This window comes from Pituophis catenifer, unplaced genomic scaffold, assembly GCF_029215685.1.
Source record: "Pituophis catenifer annectens isolate HBS135680 unplaced genomic scaffold, rPitCat1.0.hap2 SCAF_9, whole genome shotgun sequence".
In the NCBI taxonomy this organism is placed as follows: Eukaryota; Metazoa; Chordata; class Lepidosauria; order Squamata; family Colubridae; genus Pituophis; species Pituophis catenifer.
Window position 1 is genome coordinate 11,064,882 of NW_027256889.1, and position 18,725 is coordinate 11,083,606.

The 18,725-nt window shown below is 42.5% G+C and overlaps 1 protein-coding gene across 1 annotated transcript; it reads right to left on the reverse strand.

The window, feature by feature from the left end:
* Positions 1-10,922: 10,922 nt before the first annotated feature.
* Positions 10,923-16,146, reverse strand: CITED4 (Cbp/p300 interacting transactivator with Glu/Asp rich carboxy-terminal domain 4). The gene is made up of 2 exons (XM_070949698.1): positions 16,007-16,146; positions 10,923-12,863 (listed from the first exon to the last, which is right to left on the reverse strand). The coding sequence occupies exon 2, from the start codon at positions 12,848-12,850 to the stop codon at positions 12,230-12,232; it is 621 nt and encodes a 206-aa protein (XP_070805799.1). The 5' UTR covers positions 12,851-12,863; positions 16,007-16,146; the 3' UTR covers positions 10,923-12,229.
* Between the last annotated feature and the right edge of the window lie 2,579 nt (positions 16,147-18,725).

Here is an 18,725-nt window from a genome sequence, read left to right on the forward strand (position 1 = left end):
CTCTGAACGTTTATATGAGAATTTGACCTGAGAATTGTATCTAATAATCCAGAGCACAGTCCTCTGTTATATATTCAGAAACGTTCTGCTGCAGCCTTCCCTACCCTTGTATTTTCAGGTTTCTGTTGGAAGTAGAATTTCAATTCCATGCATAACGGCAGTGATGAATGATGGTGGTCCAATTCATTTGGATGACACCAATCTGCATTCAGCCATATGGTACTACAGGAGGATAATGGATGATTAATAAAGGTTGGTGCTTTTATTGAAAACTAATTGCCCATTCGTATTGTGGGGCATCAACAAATGGTGTGCATAAAAGGCAGTCTAAAACGTAATAACATTGGCAACAGTATAATAATTTTCGAGATCTTAGCTACTCTGCTTTAGAATTTTAAATTTTTATTAACAAAATAAAGATGGTTTCTTACATTAACACAACCTCTTGCATGTTTTCTTATCTCACTATTCAGTGGAGTTCTACTCTCAGTTACATTTACCTAGGATTGTAGCTTTGATAGAGACGTAGAGGATTTAAAAAAGAAAGTATGAATAGCAAAGTATGTTTCTAGGTAAACGTGCATGCATTCATCCAGCCCACTTCTTTGTTGTTTTCTGATGATTCACAAGGCATAAGTATAATGGATCCAGTTGTTTAAACAGTAATGCAATGATACAATTAGAAATGTAGGTGATAGTTACAAGAATCTAAATGTAAAAATAACAACGCAGGGCAACATCTGTTAACTGTCAAGGGCTGTGTCAGGAAGAGAATAACATTTGCATCAATTCACATTATGGTTTAATGTAAACTAAATCACATTTGTACACCCTGTAAATTAATGATCAGCAGTCGCAGCCGTTGCCTGTCCAACTGCAGCAAAAGTATCTTCTGTATCAGCTACGTAGGAACCAGGTGGCTGGGTTCCAGCTCTTCCTTGTCCAGAAATAAGACCATGTCTGAACACCTATCTTGTGCTTGATTGCAAATAACCATTCCCTGGAAATTCAAAGGAGGAGGTTAAAGCTGTTTTTCAGGTGGCTTGGAAACACACAAAGTATCTGGCGTATGAAATGAAGACAGCCCTGCTGGTAGCGAATGGAGGCCCCAACATCTGCGAAAGCGCACAAATACAAGGCTTTTGAACTTAAAGGCTACAGCAGACTCTCTCCTTTTTTTTGTTTGTTTGTTTTGTTATTCAACTCAAAACGCTCTTGATTCACAATGTTCAGAGAGCTAAGCGGAAAGTGCCTTTTCCTGAACCTGGTTATTTATATACCAGAACTGGCTGCTGCTGATGCACGGGACAAGAATATTGCTTGCAAAAAACAAAACAAAATACACACACACAATAAAACGCTTCCCTCCCCACTTCCACCGTTGCACCAGGTTGTCATCAATACACTGGAGGATGTTTCACACCATGAGAGGAAAAAACTGGCTGCTTATAATTGGCTGCAAGCATTCAGATAACAAAAGGCATTCGGTGTTCTTAGGGAATTTGACGAACTGCAATGACTATCTAATCTGTTTTCTAAACTCCTCTGGCCTTGCAGTCGATGTGGCTTCTAAAACCACAAATATGGGCTCCATTTTGAGGGTTCTTTTTGGTTTTTTTGCTGGTGTGATTTAACAGTGGTTAAACTATGGCTTAGTGCAGAGTGGGAACCCGGGCTGTTAAAAAATGCACAGCCAATTCTGATACATGCTAAGTGCAGGAATTGGTTGTTACAAAATTGTTCCTGCCAATATCTCCTGAGCTATGTTGCAAGGATTACAGTTATTCAGCAGTTGGAGAAAGTGTTCACAGGTTTCCTGCAATTAAAAAAATGCAGAAAACCTGCAGGGAAAAACAAATCCGCTTTGTGGCCTTACATGCAGGTGAATTTCAAACGGGGGTTAAAAGTGGAGCTTAGAGCATCTATTATTTACTATTCGTTATTGCATTGTGACCTCTGAAACCAAAGTCTGTTTAACTGTCTAGAGGAGTTACAGTTCAGCTGCACTTGATGTTGCAAGAGTAGAAAGATGTAGTAGAAAGATGAGGAGGTCAGAGCTGGTAAGTGGAAAGAGACAATGGCACAACAGGAACCATTTATTGCCAGTTATTCCCCCACTCCACCCCCGCTGCCCCATGCGTGACAGAATTGAGCTGTTCCATTTTTGTTCCATGTCTTATCATGGACTGAAAGTCTTTTGGGGAAGGCACTGTGACATTTCCATATTCTGTCCAGTGCAGAGCAACTTGTTAGCACTCCTAAAACTATTAAGCCGCAGGTGTTGGTGATGGAGGTGGGAGCTGCACCCCTGGATGTCCTCCCCGGTCTTTGCACATAAGATTTGCCTTCAAAGGCTTGTAGGAGAAAGAGAGCGTGATCTAGAGATCAAAGTGTTAGATTAGGATTTGGAAAACCCAGGTCCGCTGTCAGCCATGGAAACTCACTAAGTGACTTTGAGCCAGTTGCTCACTTGTCAGCCCAGCCTACTTCAGAAGAGGTTTGCTGTAGTAGAGATAAAATGGAAAGTTCTACAAAGCCACCTTGAGCTTCTGAAGAGAAGGTGGAACAAACATCTAAAAGTACAGTACAAATGTAATATATGTATATTTCCATCCACCCAAGATACTTTGATGCCACCAGATTGTTAATAACAACTTGAGCTTAGCCTTTTAACTCATCCCTAAATTCTGGAACATGATATTTGTAGGTAGTAGACAAAGGCAAACATTCATTGGATTCATAAATCACAGGTTTATCCATGGTTTATTTTATAAACTGTGATTGGCTTGGTTCACACACATTGCTAAGCCATAAGCCCAAAGATAAATCCCATTATGGCTTAGTACATTACATCTACATAACTGGAGTCAACATAAAACAGTTAAGGAAATGACAGTATAGTGTAGTTAAGGGCAAAGCGGACACTTTTGTCCCATCATTCAGAATAGTCAAGAAAAAATATAAAGACTTAATTAATAATAATAGCTTAATAATAATAATAGCTTAATTAATGCTGATCAAAGGAAAAGCCATATGGTTCTTATTTACTTTGACCAGAGGAAAAGCTATGGTTTATTGAAATACAGTAGTTCAGTGACTAAACTAAAATATTTTATTTATCAAATGTCTTAGACTGGCTAAACCCTAAACCATACTGTGACTTTGTGCCATATAGGCATACACTTTCACAAAAACGGTTGTACAGATTAGATAAAGGTAAAGGTTCCCCTTGCACATATGTGCTAGTCGTTCCTGACTCTAGGGGGCGTTGCTCATCTCCGTTTCAAAGCTGAAGAGCCAGCGCTGTCCAAAGACATCTCCGTGGTCATGTGGCCGGCATGACTAAATGCCAAAGGTGCATGGAAGGCTGTTACTTTCCCACCAAAGTGGTCCCTATTTTTCTACTTACATTTTTACGAGCTTTCGAACTGCTAGGTTGGCAGAAGCTGGGACAAGTAACGGGAGCTCACCTCGTTACGTGGCACTAGGGATTTGAACCGTTGAACTGCTGACCTTTCGATCGACAAGCTCAGTGTCTTAGCCACTGAGCTCCCGTGTCCCTTACTTGTACAGATTAGAAGGGAGGAGAAAATCCAATCCTGATTAGAGGAACAGATTCTTCCTATCTGTTGCACCATACTATTGAACGGAATTACTTGCATCCCATTCAGCTCTCTTTCTATAAATACAGTGTTCCTTAATCTTTCTAGTGTGGACAATTCAACTCCCCACCTGACTGCTAGGCAGCCTGTTCACTGTGGTTCTGGCTGTCAAATGTTCTGATGAAAGCTTGATTTAACGACGTGAAAGTTCCTTTGGCCTTTAAAATGAAAACAGGAAGAGAACAGTCTTGTTTTTTTTCTTGCTGGATTGTCACTGATGCAATATAACAGAATTGCTGGCTGTGTTTCTATATTTGGAACCACATCTTCCTCTGTGTTGTAAGATTCATCAACAAATAAGGACCCTTTGGATTCCTCAGTGAAACATGTTTTTTTATTCATTCTCCTGACTTCTTCATTAGAAGAAAATGCAGCACACAGGACTTTTCCAGCCCTACTAGCATACCTTTTCTTATCCTTCGGCAGCCTAATGTGTAAAAGTTTTCATATTGATGTTCAAATCCTAAAATATCTAGAGTAGAAGAAAATATTATCCCTGGAAGTCTGCAGTTGTGTTAACATAATAGGCTAAGCTGCGATTTCTTGAACAACTCGTAGAGCAGCTCGCTCTCCCAACGTTAACATTCTGGGGAAGATGCAAGATAAATGACAAAATGTGCATTGTGAGGTGGTGACAAATGTCTTTTTTCATTGTTCCAGTTACTACCAAATAGCTGTGTGTTCTTATAACATTGTTTTGACAGTATTGGGTTAGACAGACCATTGGCTTAAATTCAGAATAAGGGAAGTTCTTCTGTTCCTTTTTTCCATCTCCTAGTTCGTGCATTTTCGAAGTTTTAATAGTTAGAAAAACAAGGTATACGTTGAAAAAAAATAAAACAAAAATAAACTTAGTAACTGAATTGACTCATCCTGTTGACCTGTGTTTAACTTAATTATGTTTGGTTGACCTGCATTTGACTGAGCAGTAAAGTAAAACCCAAACATCATCATGATGAAGCATAATGTGTGAAGTTACATGCTACTGATGATCTATTCACGTGACATACTAATCCTTCTTGTTTGGGTAAGAGGGTCACATGCATTTCCTTCTTAATCCCCGTACCTATACAGCTTTTCAACCATGATCTATGACTTACATACGGCTAAGCATGTTAGTTTTATGTAGAACTGTCACCATTTATTCATGGATTGACTTCTCTAAATTAGAATAGACTAGAATAACAGAATTGGAAGGGACCTTGGAGGTCTTCTAGTCCAACCCCCTGCTTAGGCAGGAAACCCTACACAAGTTCAGACAAATGGTTATCCAATCTCTTCTTAAAAACTTCCAGTGTTGGAGCATCCACAACTTCTGGAGGCAAGTTGTTCCACTGATTAATTGTTCTAACTGTCAGGAAGTTTCTCCTTAGTTCTAAGTTGCTTCTCTCCTTGATTAGTTTCCACCCATTGCTTCTTGTGCTGCCCTCGGGTGCTTTGGAGAATAGCTTGATACCCCCCCCCCCTTCTTTGGGGCAGCCCCTGAGATATTGGGGCTATTATGGCTATTATGTCTCCCCTAGTCCTTATTGGCTCATCCTTTCACATCATGGAAGATCTACTTAGCATCTTGCCCCCGCATGAAATAAAGGTGGTGGGCTAGAAGAGAGTCTTCTTAATGGTGGACCCTTCATTGTAGAATACTGTATCCTGCCCTTGAAGGTAGCTTGGTTACTTTGCTCCTGTCTTCTAGGATGCTCATTTAAACTTATTTAATAATGTTTTGATAATCTTAATGCCAGCGGGTGGGGGGAGGAGATGGCCACTTTATTTTTGAAATTGCTAAGCTGAAGTTATTTGTATACTGGCCAATGTTTATATTACAGACACTTGGAAATTAAACAGACACATTTTCTAGTGGATAAGAACTAGAATTTGAAACCCTTGGTAAGTCTTGATTTTAAATTCTGATAACTTTATTATCCACTGTTTTAACTATACAGTTGCTGTCATCTTCATCTTTTAAAATTATTTAAATTTACAGATGAGGATCTAAATCCACGTACAGTCTGTGTCCAAAGAGAATGTTATTGCAAATAGTTCAATTTGGGCATGCTGTATATGACAAAATAGTCTTTTGAAATACATGGCCAATTCTTAACATTAGCGTGGTTACTGTCCTAATGCATTATTGATATAGAATATAAAGCCATTTATTCTTTGCCCTAAGAACATTTTTCTTCTTTTTCATGCTGTCATCACTGGGACATTTCATGTAGCATCAGTGGAATATGGAAGTAGCTGGATTGTAAAATGGCATTTGCTAGTATTTCTTATAAAGCGGAAAATCTGTTTGCGTTTTCCCTATGATTGCTGTCTGATTTGTAATTCACCCGAATGGGCAAGTTAACCAACTACAGTACTGTTAAATTATATGTAATAATGTTGAGCTATATAGCTGGTATTGTACACTTTACAGCATTACTGCTAATCTATCAGAATTCTGTTCCAAAGTAACCATCTCATTTTGAGAAAGGAAATGTTGGTCCATGAATACTGTCACCTATATATGAGAGGCAGTAAATCCGCTCAATATGTATTTTGCTCTTTTCTGTTTATTCCTTGCTATTATTCTAACTTGCTTTTCCACCTAGCACTTTTGAAGACTTCTGTTCATTACAGTTTGGGAGGGCTAACAAATTTGCGTGTATATTTAGTCAGTTAGCCAGCACAAACTTTTAATATGAAGAATGGTTACATGAACTGGGCATGGCTAGTCTAGTGAAGTGAAGGACCAGGGGAGACATGATAGCCGTGTTCCAATACTTGAGGGGCTGCCACAGAGAGGAGAGGATCAAGCTGTTTTTCCAAAGCACCTGAAGGCCAGACAAGGAATAATGGATGGAAACTGACCAAGGAGAGATTCAATCTAGAAATGAGGAGGAACTTTCTGACAGTGAGAACAATCAACCCATGGAACAGCTTGCCTTCAGAAGTTGTGGGAGCTTCATCACTTGAGACTTTCAAGAAAAGATTGGATTGCCATTTGTCAGAAATGGTGTAGGGTCTCCTGCCTGAGCGGCGGGGGACAGACTAGATGACGTATAAGGTCCCTTCCGACTCTGTTAATCTGTTGTATCCATGATTTCCATACCTTATCTTTTTTCAGAGAACATATATAGATCAAGTTTCATATCTTCGTGTCACCAATAGTATAACAGCACAAATCTCTTGAAAATTAAGTATTAAAGTCCAATGAACAGTTGATAGACATAAAAGCAATGAGTCCAATTAGTGTAAGGCTGTTGTGGACCTGAAGAGAAAAGCACACACACAAATGTCATGGACAGAACTCTTGAGAAGTTCTAGGTGGAAATGCTCATTAGAATAACGAGCATTCATTCCATCATAAATGGCAGTCTGAAGCCATACTGAATTTTGTACCATATTCCTTAGGGCTGTCTAGACTTGTTCTTCCCAGTTTCTCTGCTGGGACCTGGAGGAGATTGCCCAAGCTGAGCCAGCAGGATTGAACCCTAGCAACAACTGAAAATAAAATGCCTTCCAACATAGCAACTCATTTGGAAAGCTGTCTCGATTACAAATCACGCAACTTGCAAAACCTTGTGTGCTTTCTAAGACAGATGGGATTATTTCCTGATTGTCCAGTTATCCTGGAATAACTTGAGTTCCATCTAGGTAGATCTCACTTGCAAGTGTGCGTATATGACAGAGAGAACAATACGTGAGATAAGAGCTGACAGTGCAACTATGCTATAAGCAGTACATTTCACAATATGTTGCACTGTGAAATAAAACCATGGCCAGCTGGTTTGAAAAGAATACAGTAATCCCACTGTCCTAAAAAGGGTAATTTTAGGACAACTGTGGAGACATTTGATTTCGTTTGTGCTGGAGGAGATGGAGTTAAAACCAGACTGAAGTTAAGAACATATTAGCAACCTGAACCAGAGCAATGCCCTGTTTCTATAGTGACCTCTCAGATGCCTCATGGAAGTAAGACGACAGGATACATTAAATGCATAAAGCCAGGGGCAGAATTTCTGCCTAGTAAGTTGCTAGAGATGTTCTTTGGCCATCATAATCTAATACCGAGGTCCTCATTCTTCAAGGTCTCCTCTATCTTTGACTGCCTGATTCTTTAACTGAAGATAATCGAGATCTCTGTGGCTTTCTGCGTGCAAAGCAGACAGACTTGGCTATGATCTCATCTCCCGTAGATAAATAGGGCAACTTCCCCCCCCTCAACAAGACCATAATTTCTGCAATTCAGAGATAAACTGCCAAGTTACCCAGAAGAAATAGCAAGCAAGAGGTGCCTATCAAGATAAATCACCTTGACTTAAAAAAAAAGGATACATAGCACAAGCATCTGCCTAGTTTAGGATTATACTTTCTGTTATACAGCAAGGGGAGGGGAAGGGGTGGATGGGTTTCAAGTACTATCATTTAACTGTTGTGCAGACAATTGTGATCTATTCAATAAAAAGCTCAGTTCAGTAAACCACGGCTTAATACTTTGAACCTGCGCTTTGCAATATGGCTTGGATCCAGAACAGAAATTGATGGATCTTCTTCCTACCCGCACTAACTCTGAAGCGTATTAAGTAGTAAACTTTTGCCATGTCAACAAATTTTGCATCTCTCCAGAGATTTGAAGGGATGACTGTGAAAACAGGCAGAGATGGAGCCTGGGAAATCAATCGGGGAGCAAGCCGTTTGGCCCCGAGGAGGAGAGCTCCAGTTCGCATACCTGACAGTAACTAAAGCAACTCAGACTCCATTCATGTGAAAGAGGAGCAGAGATAATCCTCTCAATGAGCAATTGTTCCAGGCCAAGGAGCACATGAAGTGGCCTTTTGTCATTAGTGTTTCCTGTTGTTATGCAGCAGGCAGGAGTCTGTGTATCTTGACTGGTAGCCAACAACAAAGAGAAGATGCCAAGCGCCAAACAGTGTGGAGTTGCTTGCCATTATTTTTTAAGGCAGAAAGGAGATTGCAAAGTCACACACTAACAAAAACGTTCTGTGTCCTGGAGAAACCAGGATCTGGTTCTGTCTGCTTTTTTGACCCCATGGCTTAATCCTAAAATTAATCAATGAACAATGGCCTGTTTCATATACCATGGGGTAAGATGGACTTTAGTTTATCAAGTTAAGTTAAAATTGGATAAATTTACCCAGCAAATTCAAGTCTTAAGCTCTGCTTGACAAACAAAAAAATTGACACAAGCAAAGTAAATTACAGCTCATTTTAAGCCTGACCATTATTCTGTGTGAGCTGAGCAATAGTGCCTGTTTTTGCATGGAGAGAAATCCAGGTTTAGACTTCAGTGGTGTTAACTAACCATTGTAAGCCAGGCTGATTGATTTCAATAAGCCATAAATCTTAACTTCCAGATCAGAATAGCTAGATTTGTACAATACATAGAGCAAACAAGCAAAATATATAGTACTGTATTGTATGAATCAAGTTAGAGTTTTAAAAAGCTGGACTGAATTCACATTACACCATAACATAGTTTGCTTGGTTTTGTACATGAGGACTTAACCTCATGTATAAATTCAACAGGAGTCAGATCTAGTCTTTGGTACGTTTTCTTTTTCTGAGCCCAGGTAAACACAATTTTAAAAAACCACATCAACATCCCAAGCTCACTCCCCTTACATTAACTACAAGTTTCCTTAAAGTTATATTAATATTCTTCCTTTGCAATCAACTACTTCTCATGTGCCATTAAGTTTTCAATGACTAATAGTTCCAACTGTTTATATAGCCAGCAATAAGCACTACTATCTGGGTTCACACTCTCACAAAAAGATTGAGTTTGCTGAGTAAATCTCCATTGGCTGAGGAAGTTTTAAGGGGCTAAATTAAGATGGGGAAGAAATAGGTTTTTTTCAATAGAATATTCTAAAAATTTAAAGCATGCATTTAACCTTTATAAACACCAATCCACCTCCCCAAACATGGAATCCAAATTTTTCAGGTCTGCCTTACTCCAGGGGATTTGGGAAACCACAAAGTGAGTGCTGTAAGGAATTTTAGTAAACAACAACGGACTGGTTTTGCACATCATACTAAACCATATAAACCACAAGTTGCAACTACAGTGGCTGAGTTTACACTACATTAATTTGACTTTTGGTGACCTTTGGGGCACATCCATTAAGGTTTTTGGCAACAGAATGTAAGTAATTTGCCACTACTTCCCAGGATTCTCCCCCCCCCCAAATTTCTCATTCAAGTCCTGTGATTTTGGTGATTTCTCATCCAACGATTAACTAGGTTTGACTTTTTCAAGATTAGCCATGGTGCCAAAGCTGTTTACTCTAAGCACAAATGCCACAATGCCTCCAAAAATCTGATCAGTTACTTAAAAGCAATATTTCCATCCTGAAAGTTGAAGGATTTTGGTCATGATCAGAAGCCACCAGAAGCTAGATTTTTAAGAAAGTCACGAAGATTGTGGTAGCAATCATGGAAACATGATCTGTTATGATCAAACAGACACAGGTGAATAGGTTTCCTAAGCTGCCTTTCAACAGGTATGTTCAACTGCAACTTTCAGAACTGCCAGGCAGATCTCAACACATTAGGAAACCTAAGGCTTAGTATATATACTGATTGCTTCAGTTTCCTATTTTCATTTAAAACAGCAGTAACATTTGTGGTTTACATGCACAACCACCTAAGTCAGGTTTAATTGCCACAAATGCTTCTTTATGAACTGCGCAAAGTCAGAACATACATGGGGCACCTATCCCAAAGTTTCCTATACCGGTCTTTCCCACTTGCTGCTCTCCAGATATTATGGATTTTACCTTCACCACGCCAGCCAATTGTAGTCCCATCTGGAAGTTTGACTAGCTTCTCTGTATCTTCCAGGGGTGTCAAAAGTTTATTCTATAGTACCTTCTGCACCTATGAAGTATTTTAGCTTGTGGCTTGTTTAGGTTTGATTTAGTCTGTTGAATCCAACAATGGTGCTTTATGCTACCATTTTGCACAAACCCACCCTATGGCTTGTTAAATTATGGTTAAACAAAACATGGTTTAATGCCACATGCAAAATCAGGCTTATCTCAAGAAGCAATTGAATAGGAGGGAGGCTGTAAAAGGCTTCTTAAGGATTTGAGGATGTCATGTACTTACAGAAATAGACATCTGGAAGGTCAAAGCAGAACAATTTTTTTAAAAAAGGACGTTAGGCCTTTTGTCCACACTTAATTGCAAGTCCAGGAACATTTCCTTACACACATGGATATTTCAATTAAGACACAAACCCAAGCAAGGATCTTAAATTTGAGGGTTTAGCTTTTATTTGGAGAAAAACAAAATCACCTGTACATTTCCACTTCATTAATCAACAGTGATGTGTGCCTGCAAACAGAAGGGGCCTTAGCAAAATCTCCACTCTACTGAACTTTCTGAATTTGAAAATAAAAATAAAATTGCTATCCACACCATTTTTTTTGGAAACAAAATCAAAACTTAAAAAAAAAAATCAAGCCCCCAGAGAGTAACAAGCTAATTTTTTTTTCATTCAAACAAAATATTCTTGCTCTTTAATTAAGAGATAAAAAATATGGAGGGACATGCACTTCAGTGTCTTGTTTAGCCCTTCTCAGTAATTTCAGAAGGCAACACAGTTTGAGCCCTTCCAAATAAATAGAAATACAACAAAGGGGTTTTTTTTCCTCTTTGAAAAATTAAAAATATACACAATTACAGTTATTTTATTTGGTTTCAGAGGCAGAAAAAGCTAGAGAGCAGCTTAACAGCTCACGTTTGTAGCAGCCTAACAAGAAATGCTAATCAGTTGGTCTTCCCCATCAGAAGTGACCTAACCTTGAAGATTTGTCATTTGAACACGTGTGCCAGCTATCCCCCCAGAAATTCCTGTGAGCTCAATTCAAAACAGGAATGCAATTACAAGGGGGGGGGGAAACACCAGAACCAAAAACCCCAACCTGAGGCCAGTGATATTTTCAAGTTAAAAAAAAAAAAGAGAGAGAGAGAGAGATGGTTGCAGACTTCATAGTACTGAAGGGCAACAAGGCAGGAGAAACAGTGAAGAGTTATCTCCCAGCCATTCACGTTTCAGGAAAAAAGGTTTAAAATCCATCACCGCTACCCCGCTAAAAGCCAGGGGTTTATGGAAACAGCTTGTTCTGCCATCAGGGAACGATACAGCAGGAGCAGAGCTCAGCCTCTTTGAAACCCACCCCTCTTATTGTGTTTGTAGTCCAAACGCCGAATAGTTTTTGAAGGGGGCAGGCTTTCTTTCCTGAATGGCTGAAGTTCTATCACTGCTATTCATTTCCCATCTGCAGAAGCCTTTCACAACCACTCTCTCTGCGAACAGCACAAGAAAAAGCTACTTCTCCCTTGTGAGAAAGCAGCAAGGCAGTGCAAGGGGGAGGGGAAAAAAAGTTTTTTTTTTTAAAAAAAAGCCTCTGGTGATTGTCTGTATTGTTTTTCAAGCAACAGGCAAGGATGATCTGGGAAACGTATCTACAGGAGAAAACGAGAACGCTGGAGGCAGGCGTGTATCACAGTCAGGCCACAAGAAAAACAGGCCTGCTTCCCGAAGGCAGAGCTGCTCAGCAGCTGATCGCGCTGGGCTGCTGTTTGTTAACAAAGTCCGAGAAGAAGTCAAACTCATTCTGTCCCAGAAAGAGTTCCGGCAGCTCTTGAATGCGGTCCAAGCCCAGCTCCAGAACCAAAGCCGTCAAGACTTCCTCATCAATAAGATCCGTGTCCATAACATTCAAGGTCAAAGCAGGGGAGGGCAGATGCTGCATGCCTGGGTGCTGTCCCGGGCCCATCCTGTATTGCTGTGCGCCTGGTCCAACCGGGCCAGCCGTCATGCCTAGGAGAGGATGGCCCTGATACTGAGTGTTGAGTTTCTGCAAGTGCATACTTGCCATAAGTTGCTGGGTACCCACAGGTCCCATGTACTGTTGCTGTTGACTTGGGCTGTTGAACATCACTGTGCTTGGCATCTGGTGGTGACCCATCTGTCCATTAATGCCCGGCCTCTGCCTCATTCCTCCATCCATAGCAGGGCCTCCGTACTGCATCATCTGATGGTTGGGAGGAAGCGTCCTTAGCACATGCTGCTGTCCATGTTGTGGCGGCGCGGGCATCCCATTCATGCCTATCCGGTAGTTCTGCATCCCGTTCATGCCATGGCTCATTGACATCATCATGTGATCGGCCATCACAAACAGGGCACTGCAAGACAAAAGAGTTCAGGTTAGAAGGCTGGCATAACAAACTCACTTGCTATGAATTCTGAAGGCTCTGCTGGCAGCAATTGGTGCTTGGAAGTCAAAGAAAGGAGGACTGATTCAGCAACCTTGCTGACGTTCTAACTAGTTGATCAGGTTATTATTATTTTTTTTTGCAGATGGGAGAAGGCAACAAAGTCATGCCTGCCAGCTGTCCTCAATTCCAATATATCAAAGGCAACACCAGTGCAATGTGACCTTCCAATGAGGAATGTCACAATGTCAGCCTTCATCATACGAGTCAAACCAGAAACTCCACAGGCAGATCAGAGCTACACTTTAGTGGGATAATTCTATTGAGATAGATATCAGAATCTTGAAAGTCTGATTGTGCGGTACCTTATCTCTAGCAATTTCTTAAATATGTTTCCCAGCACTCAAAGAATGCTTCAGCCCCCTTTGCTGTCAAGGTCAACTCTCTTCCTTCTAGACAAACTGTCCTGCATAGTCCATTTATTTGATATCGGCTACTATTCCTGCTTAACTTGACATCTTCCAGACACTGAGGTTGCACCTCGCTAAATTCTATCACATTTGATAACAACTACATTTTAGGTGTAGACTGATAAGGAAATTCCCAGGTGCTTTAGATTGAATTCCCCCCTAACTCTGTTCAGAGATTTGATCTAAGAGGTCTTTCAAGATAAAAAATACATATGCCACTACCAAGCTAAAGACTCCTGGAAGTATTTTTTTGCTACTGTACCTTTCCTGGAAATTTCAAAGGGCCATAGAGTGTCTGCCCAACTGTCTCCAAATTATTCAGTGGACTTTACAGCTGAGTTGGATTTAACTTTTGTTTCTGAATCTACATGTTAAGATTAGGATGGAGGGACTGAAAGCTTGAAGAGTAACTGCAGCTCTGGACAGCTGCAGATGTTTCTCCAAGCAATGGGCCAGAGCTAATTCAATGAAGCAAAGAGAGGCACGCATACATATAATTCCAGCCTTTCTTGTCCACAGTGGTAGCAGATGGTAGGGACTCCTCCCTGCCCCCTCAGTCCATGTGGCAGAGAGAAAACTGGAGTAGGAAATCACAATGAGACTCTTGGTCCAATGTTTTAGCTCAAAGAAGACATTCAGAGCTCAACATCCCACTTCCCACAGGGCATGAATGATCTTGAGAAGCCCTTAGAATAACTTGCATCCTATTTACTATGCCCCTTTCAGACATTTAATCTGGAGAAATACTGCTTTTGAACAGAGGCATGACACAGTCTGAACAGCAAACCACATTTTTGGTCTAAAGTGGTACTAGCTGTACTCAGAAAAGGTGAGTAACTATGATTCATCTAACTAGGAATAAATGCATAAAGGCAAAATCACTATGGAACTGACATGGATTTACCATGGAGTGTCCTTCGGTTAATATGTCACTCCAGTCTTCACAACGTTACTATTAGGTATGTTCTCACACAGGTTCTTATACTAACCAACATTAACAGCCGGCAGAAGATGCTACAGCCCCCCCATGCCCCCTCTGTCCCAAACCAAGGTTAAAATTAAGCATAGTGCACTGCTGCATTTAATTCCAAAGTTTTTTTTAAAATTCATCCGTATCAGCATGTTGCTGATTAAGTCTGAAGCTGTAAACTAAGATGCAAGATTTCTTTCTCCTGCCCCAAAGTGGGTACAATTCTCAAGCTGGCTAAGAGCAAGGATAACCCACTGGGAGATGTGTGTGTGTGTGTGTGTGTGTGTGTGTGTGTGTGTGTGAGTGTGAGTGAATGTGTGGAGAGACAACAAGGCACCTTCCAACTTCTTAGGTCTGCTCTGTTAAGAGTATAATATTTACACAATACACTTAAGCTGCAAAGTGATTTGCTCAGACTCAGCAAACTGTGTGAACCCAGCCACAGGGGTCTCCAACCTTGGCAACTTTAAGCCTTGGCGGACTTCAACTCCCAGAATTCCCCAGCCAGCAAAGCTGGCTGGGGAATTCTGGGAGTTGAAGTCCGCCCAGGCTTGAAGTTGCCAAGGTTGGAGACCCCTGGTTTATAACTCGCTGAGTAGACTGGAAACTTCAGGTATACTCAAGTGAACCATGCAGGCTGCGTGACCACACATCTGCCCAATTTTTGTCATGTTCTCCTACGGAACTCATTGCACTCCCTTCAACGGAGTGATTTAGCTGTCAAGGAAGCCCCCCACTTGTCCGCTGGCCCTCTTTTTGAGCTTAGGGCCGGGGCCAACCATTCACAAAGCCGGGTTTCCTCCAACCACAACGATACGATCCAAAGTTGGGGCATTTCAATTTCCTTGGCGATTTGGTGGCGCCCCCTAGAGGCAGGACAGGGCGCTGCCGGGGACGGAGATCGCCTTTCGCATAAAAATTCAAGCCAGGCGCGCAAAGACTTGGGAGTTCGGGCTCCCCTCTTTTAAGCTTTCCTCCGCCGTCCTCCCTCCCTCCCTCCCTCCCTCTCTCTCTCTCTCCCTCTCTCTCCCCTTGGCGGTTCCCTTCCCCGCTCTTTTCAGCCTTGCAACCCCAACCAGCGAGCCCCCCATTCGCACGTTCAATAGATACGTGTAAGTAGCTCCTTTAAAAAAAAAAAAAAACACCCAACGAAACTGCAAGACAGGGAACGTATTTTGGGGTTCACGCCTCTCTCCCCGGCCAGCTCTTCTTTTCCCCTCCTTTAAGAGAGCCCAGCTTTTTCCGAAAGGGGTGGCGGGCACCTTCGGGGCTCCGAGCGCCCTTTTCTCCTGGTTCGAATCCTGCCAACCCCTCTTCTTTTCTCTTCTCTTCCCCCCAACCCGCTTCCCTCCTCCGCCCCGGCGAGATAGCTCCCGCTCCGGCACATTCCGCCGAGCACAAAGATCAGCACTTCGCGAACACCCGTTTAACCCTTCCCTCCCGGCGCCCGACTCAGACAATGCAGAGCCTTGCAAGAGCGCTCGGGTGGCAAATCGGAGGCGGCCGGCAGGCAGGCAGGCAGGCAGGCAGGGTGAGAGAGAAACCGGGCGCCCTGGCTGAGTCTACGGGCAAAAGAGCTCTTCCTTCCACCCACCCACCTACCTACCCCGGCCGTGTCAGTTCTGGAGCGCGGCCGAAGCCCCAAGACGGCTTTCCCCCAGCAGGCAACGTACCCCTAAAAGGCGGCGATCCGAAGGGGAGGCTGCACGGCGCGCGAAAAGCGGGAGTCGGCGCTCGACGGAACAAAAGCAGCCCCGGCTGCGACCTCCGCTCCGTTCCGCTCCGCGCTTTCTCACGCTCGTCTTGTCGGCCGGCCTCCGCCCGCTCTGTTTGCAAAGGCGTCCCCAACTCCGGACGCATCAATCCCGGCTGGCCTTCCCCGCTTTTCTATTATTATTATTTTTTTTCTTCCCCCTCCCCGCCCCGCACACTCAACTCCTCGGTGTATATCGCCAGCAGGGGAAACTTCAGCCCCTTTATATAGTCGGGCGAGGAGGGCGGAGACTTTAGCCGCGCCCCTCCATTTCTGATTGGTGCGAGGTCTTTCCAAGGAGTCCCGCCCCGCCCCGCCCTCCCAGCACCACCGCGGAACGAGGGAATTCGGGCCCGGGTGAAGTCTCGGGGTCCCGCCCACCTGTTTTTCTTTCGCATCCGAAGAGGGAGACTTGCAACGCGGTGGCTGGCCGGGGGAGAGGGAAGGTCGACTTACGGGCTCCCTTTTTCTTCAACCGGCCTGCCTAAGAGCTAGCTATAGCTTCCTTCCTTCCTCCCTTTCTTTTCCTTCTTTCCTTCCTTCCTTTCCGTTCCTTCCTTCCTTCCTTCCTTTTCCTTCCTTCCTTCCTTTCTTCTCCTTCCTTCCTTCCTTTCTTCTCCTTCTTTCCTTTCCTTTCCGTTCCTTCCTTCCTTCCTTCCTTGTCCTTCCTTCCTTCCTTCCTTTCCCTTCCTTCCTTCCTTTCCCTTCCTTCCTTTCCCTGCCTTCCTTCCTTCCTTTTCCTTCCTTCCTTTCTTTTCCTTCCTTCCTTCCTTTTCTTTCCTTCCTTTCCCTGCCTTCCTTCCTTCCTTTTCCTTCCTTCCTTTCTTTTCCTTCCTTCCTTCCTTTTCTTTCCTTCCTTTCCCTGCCTTCCTTCCTTCCTTTTCCTTCCTTCCTTTCTTTTCTTTCCTTTCTTTTCCTCCCTTCCTCCCTTCCTTTTCCTTCCTCCCTTCCTTCCTTCCTCCCTCCCTCCCTTCCTTTCCCTGCTTTCCTTCCTTCCTTTCTTTTCCTTCCTTCCTTCCTTTTCCTTCCTTCCTTCCTTCCTTCCTTCCTTCCTTCCTTCCTTTTCTTTCTTTCCTTCCTTCCTTCCTTTTCCTTCCTTCCTCCCTTTCTTTTCCTTCCTTCCTTCCTTCCTTCTCCTCAGTCTGTATGCAAACAAACGAGGACAAGATTTCGCCCCCTTTTCTCCTCTGCTGCCAATTGGTGGAAGGAGAGGTGTTCTCCAGAGGGGCGCGCCCAGTGATGTTCTTAACCTACAGGAGGTTCCTTGGGGTGCAGCTGATGGAGAGGGAAGCCTTTTGAACAACTTTTTCCCCCCACCGGGAATCCCCGCTTGCGTGGTTGGCTATCAGCACCCCTCATTCTGTAACTGGCGAGAAGATAGGTGACCCTAATACCCACAACCTGTTTTCCTTGTTCTCCAAATATTCCATGTGTCGGTAAAGAGAATGGAAGTTTGTTTAGGGAACCTGTTTGACTTGAGCTTCTCAGGCGCATGCATACATATAAATGATTTTTTTTTTCATTCTTGCATGTAAGAATCTGCTGTTATACTCTCCCTCTTTTATTATAAGAGAAAGGTCACATATCTATGCCTTTTTGCTCTTCTTATAGTAAGATTCTCCTAGTAAAGAATCTCACTGGATCAAAACAACATCAAGTCTAGTCTCATATTTCCAATACTGGGCAACCATATATTTCTGAGGGAAGCCTGCAAACAAGACAACAAGTTCACCATGTTGCTAGACCTCACTCAGCATCTGCTTTTCGGTGGTAGATTGCCCTTGCACATTGAGGCTTTGTTGTTAATCATTGATAGAGCTGCCTGTATTCTTTTAAATGCACTTGGTTCCATAGCTGCTTTCTTTTTTTTAAAAAAAGAAATTTCTTATATTACCATTTTCTTTGTCAGATCTGGTACGCTGCTTATAATAGAGGAATCAGCGTAAAAGTCGGACTTTTACAAAAATTATATTTTTTAAGGTTCTTTTAAAAAAAAAAAAGCCTTCTAGATTAGACCACCCAGAATCCTTCTTTGAGAGAGATGGGTGGTTCAAAAACGTGAAAAATAAATACATAGAAAATCTGCCTCACTTGGAGGATGCAGACTTTGCTGCTTGAAGCTGTTTCTGCAGGTCTTCCGGTCTGAACCACCATCATCAATGGCCACAGAAGTTGAAGAGTCTCTTGGACGCCCCAAAGGCAGGATGAGCAGCTCATAACTTGCCCCTGTTGTTGATTTGACCTTCCAGAGCTCAAAGCTGCTTGTGCATAGAGAAGTTTTCCCAACCTCGTCCCAGGGGCAGAAAACATGTTTTGCTGTGCAACTGAGATCTCTGAAGAGAAGATGAGGACAGCTTTTATGAGGGAAATGAAATAGTGGGGTATATGATTAGAAGGAGCAAAAGTAACAACAACAAAAAAAAAGTGTTTTGAGGTAATTGGAAGTTTAGCCCTTCTGACACAAGCGGGCTGTGGAATGCAAATTACAGTATTTTATCAGAACATCAAGTGTTATCTTCAGCAACAGAGGCCATAGAAGAGAGAGACTGAGGCCAAAGGCAAATGAAAGGAAAGAATCCAGCAAATGTTAGACCGGTGTTTTTCAAACTTGGCCACTTTAAGATAACACTAGACTTCAA

What these genes read in the sequence shown, in the direction of transcription:
- CITED4 (XM_070949698.1), bottom strand. Translation starts at nt 12,850, where the DNA reads ATGGCCGATCACATGATGATGTCAATGAGCCATGGCATGAACGGGATG.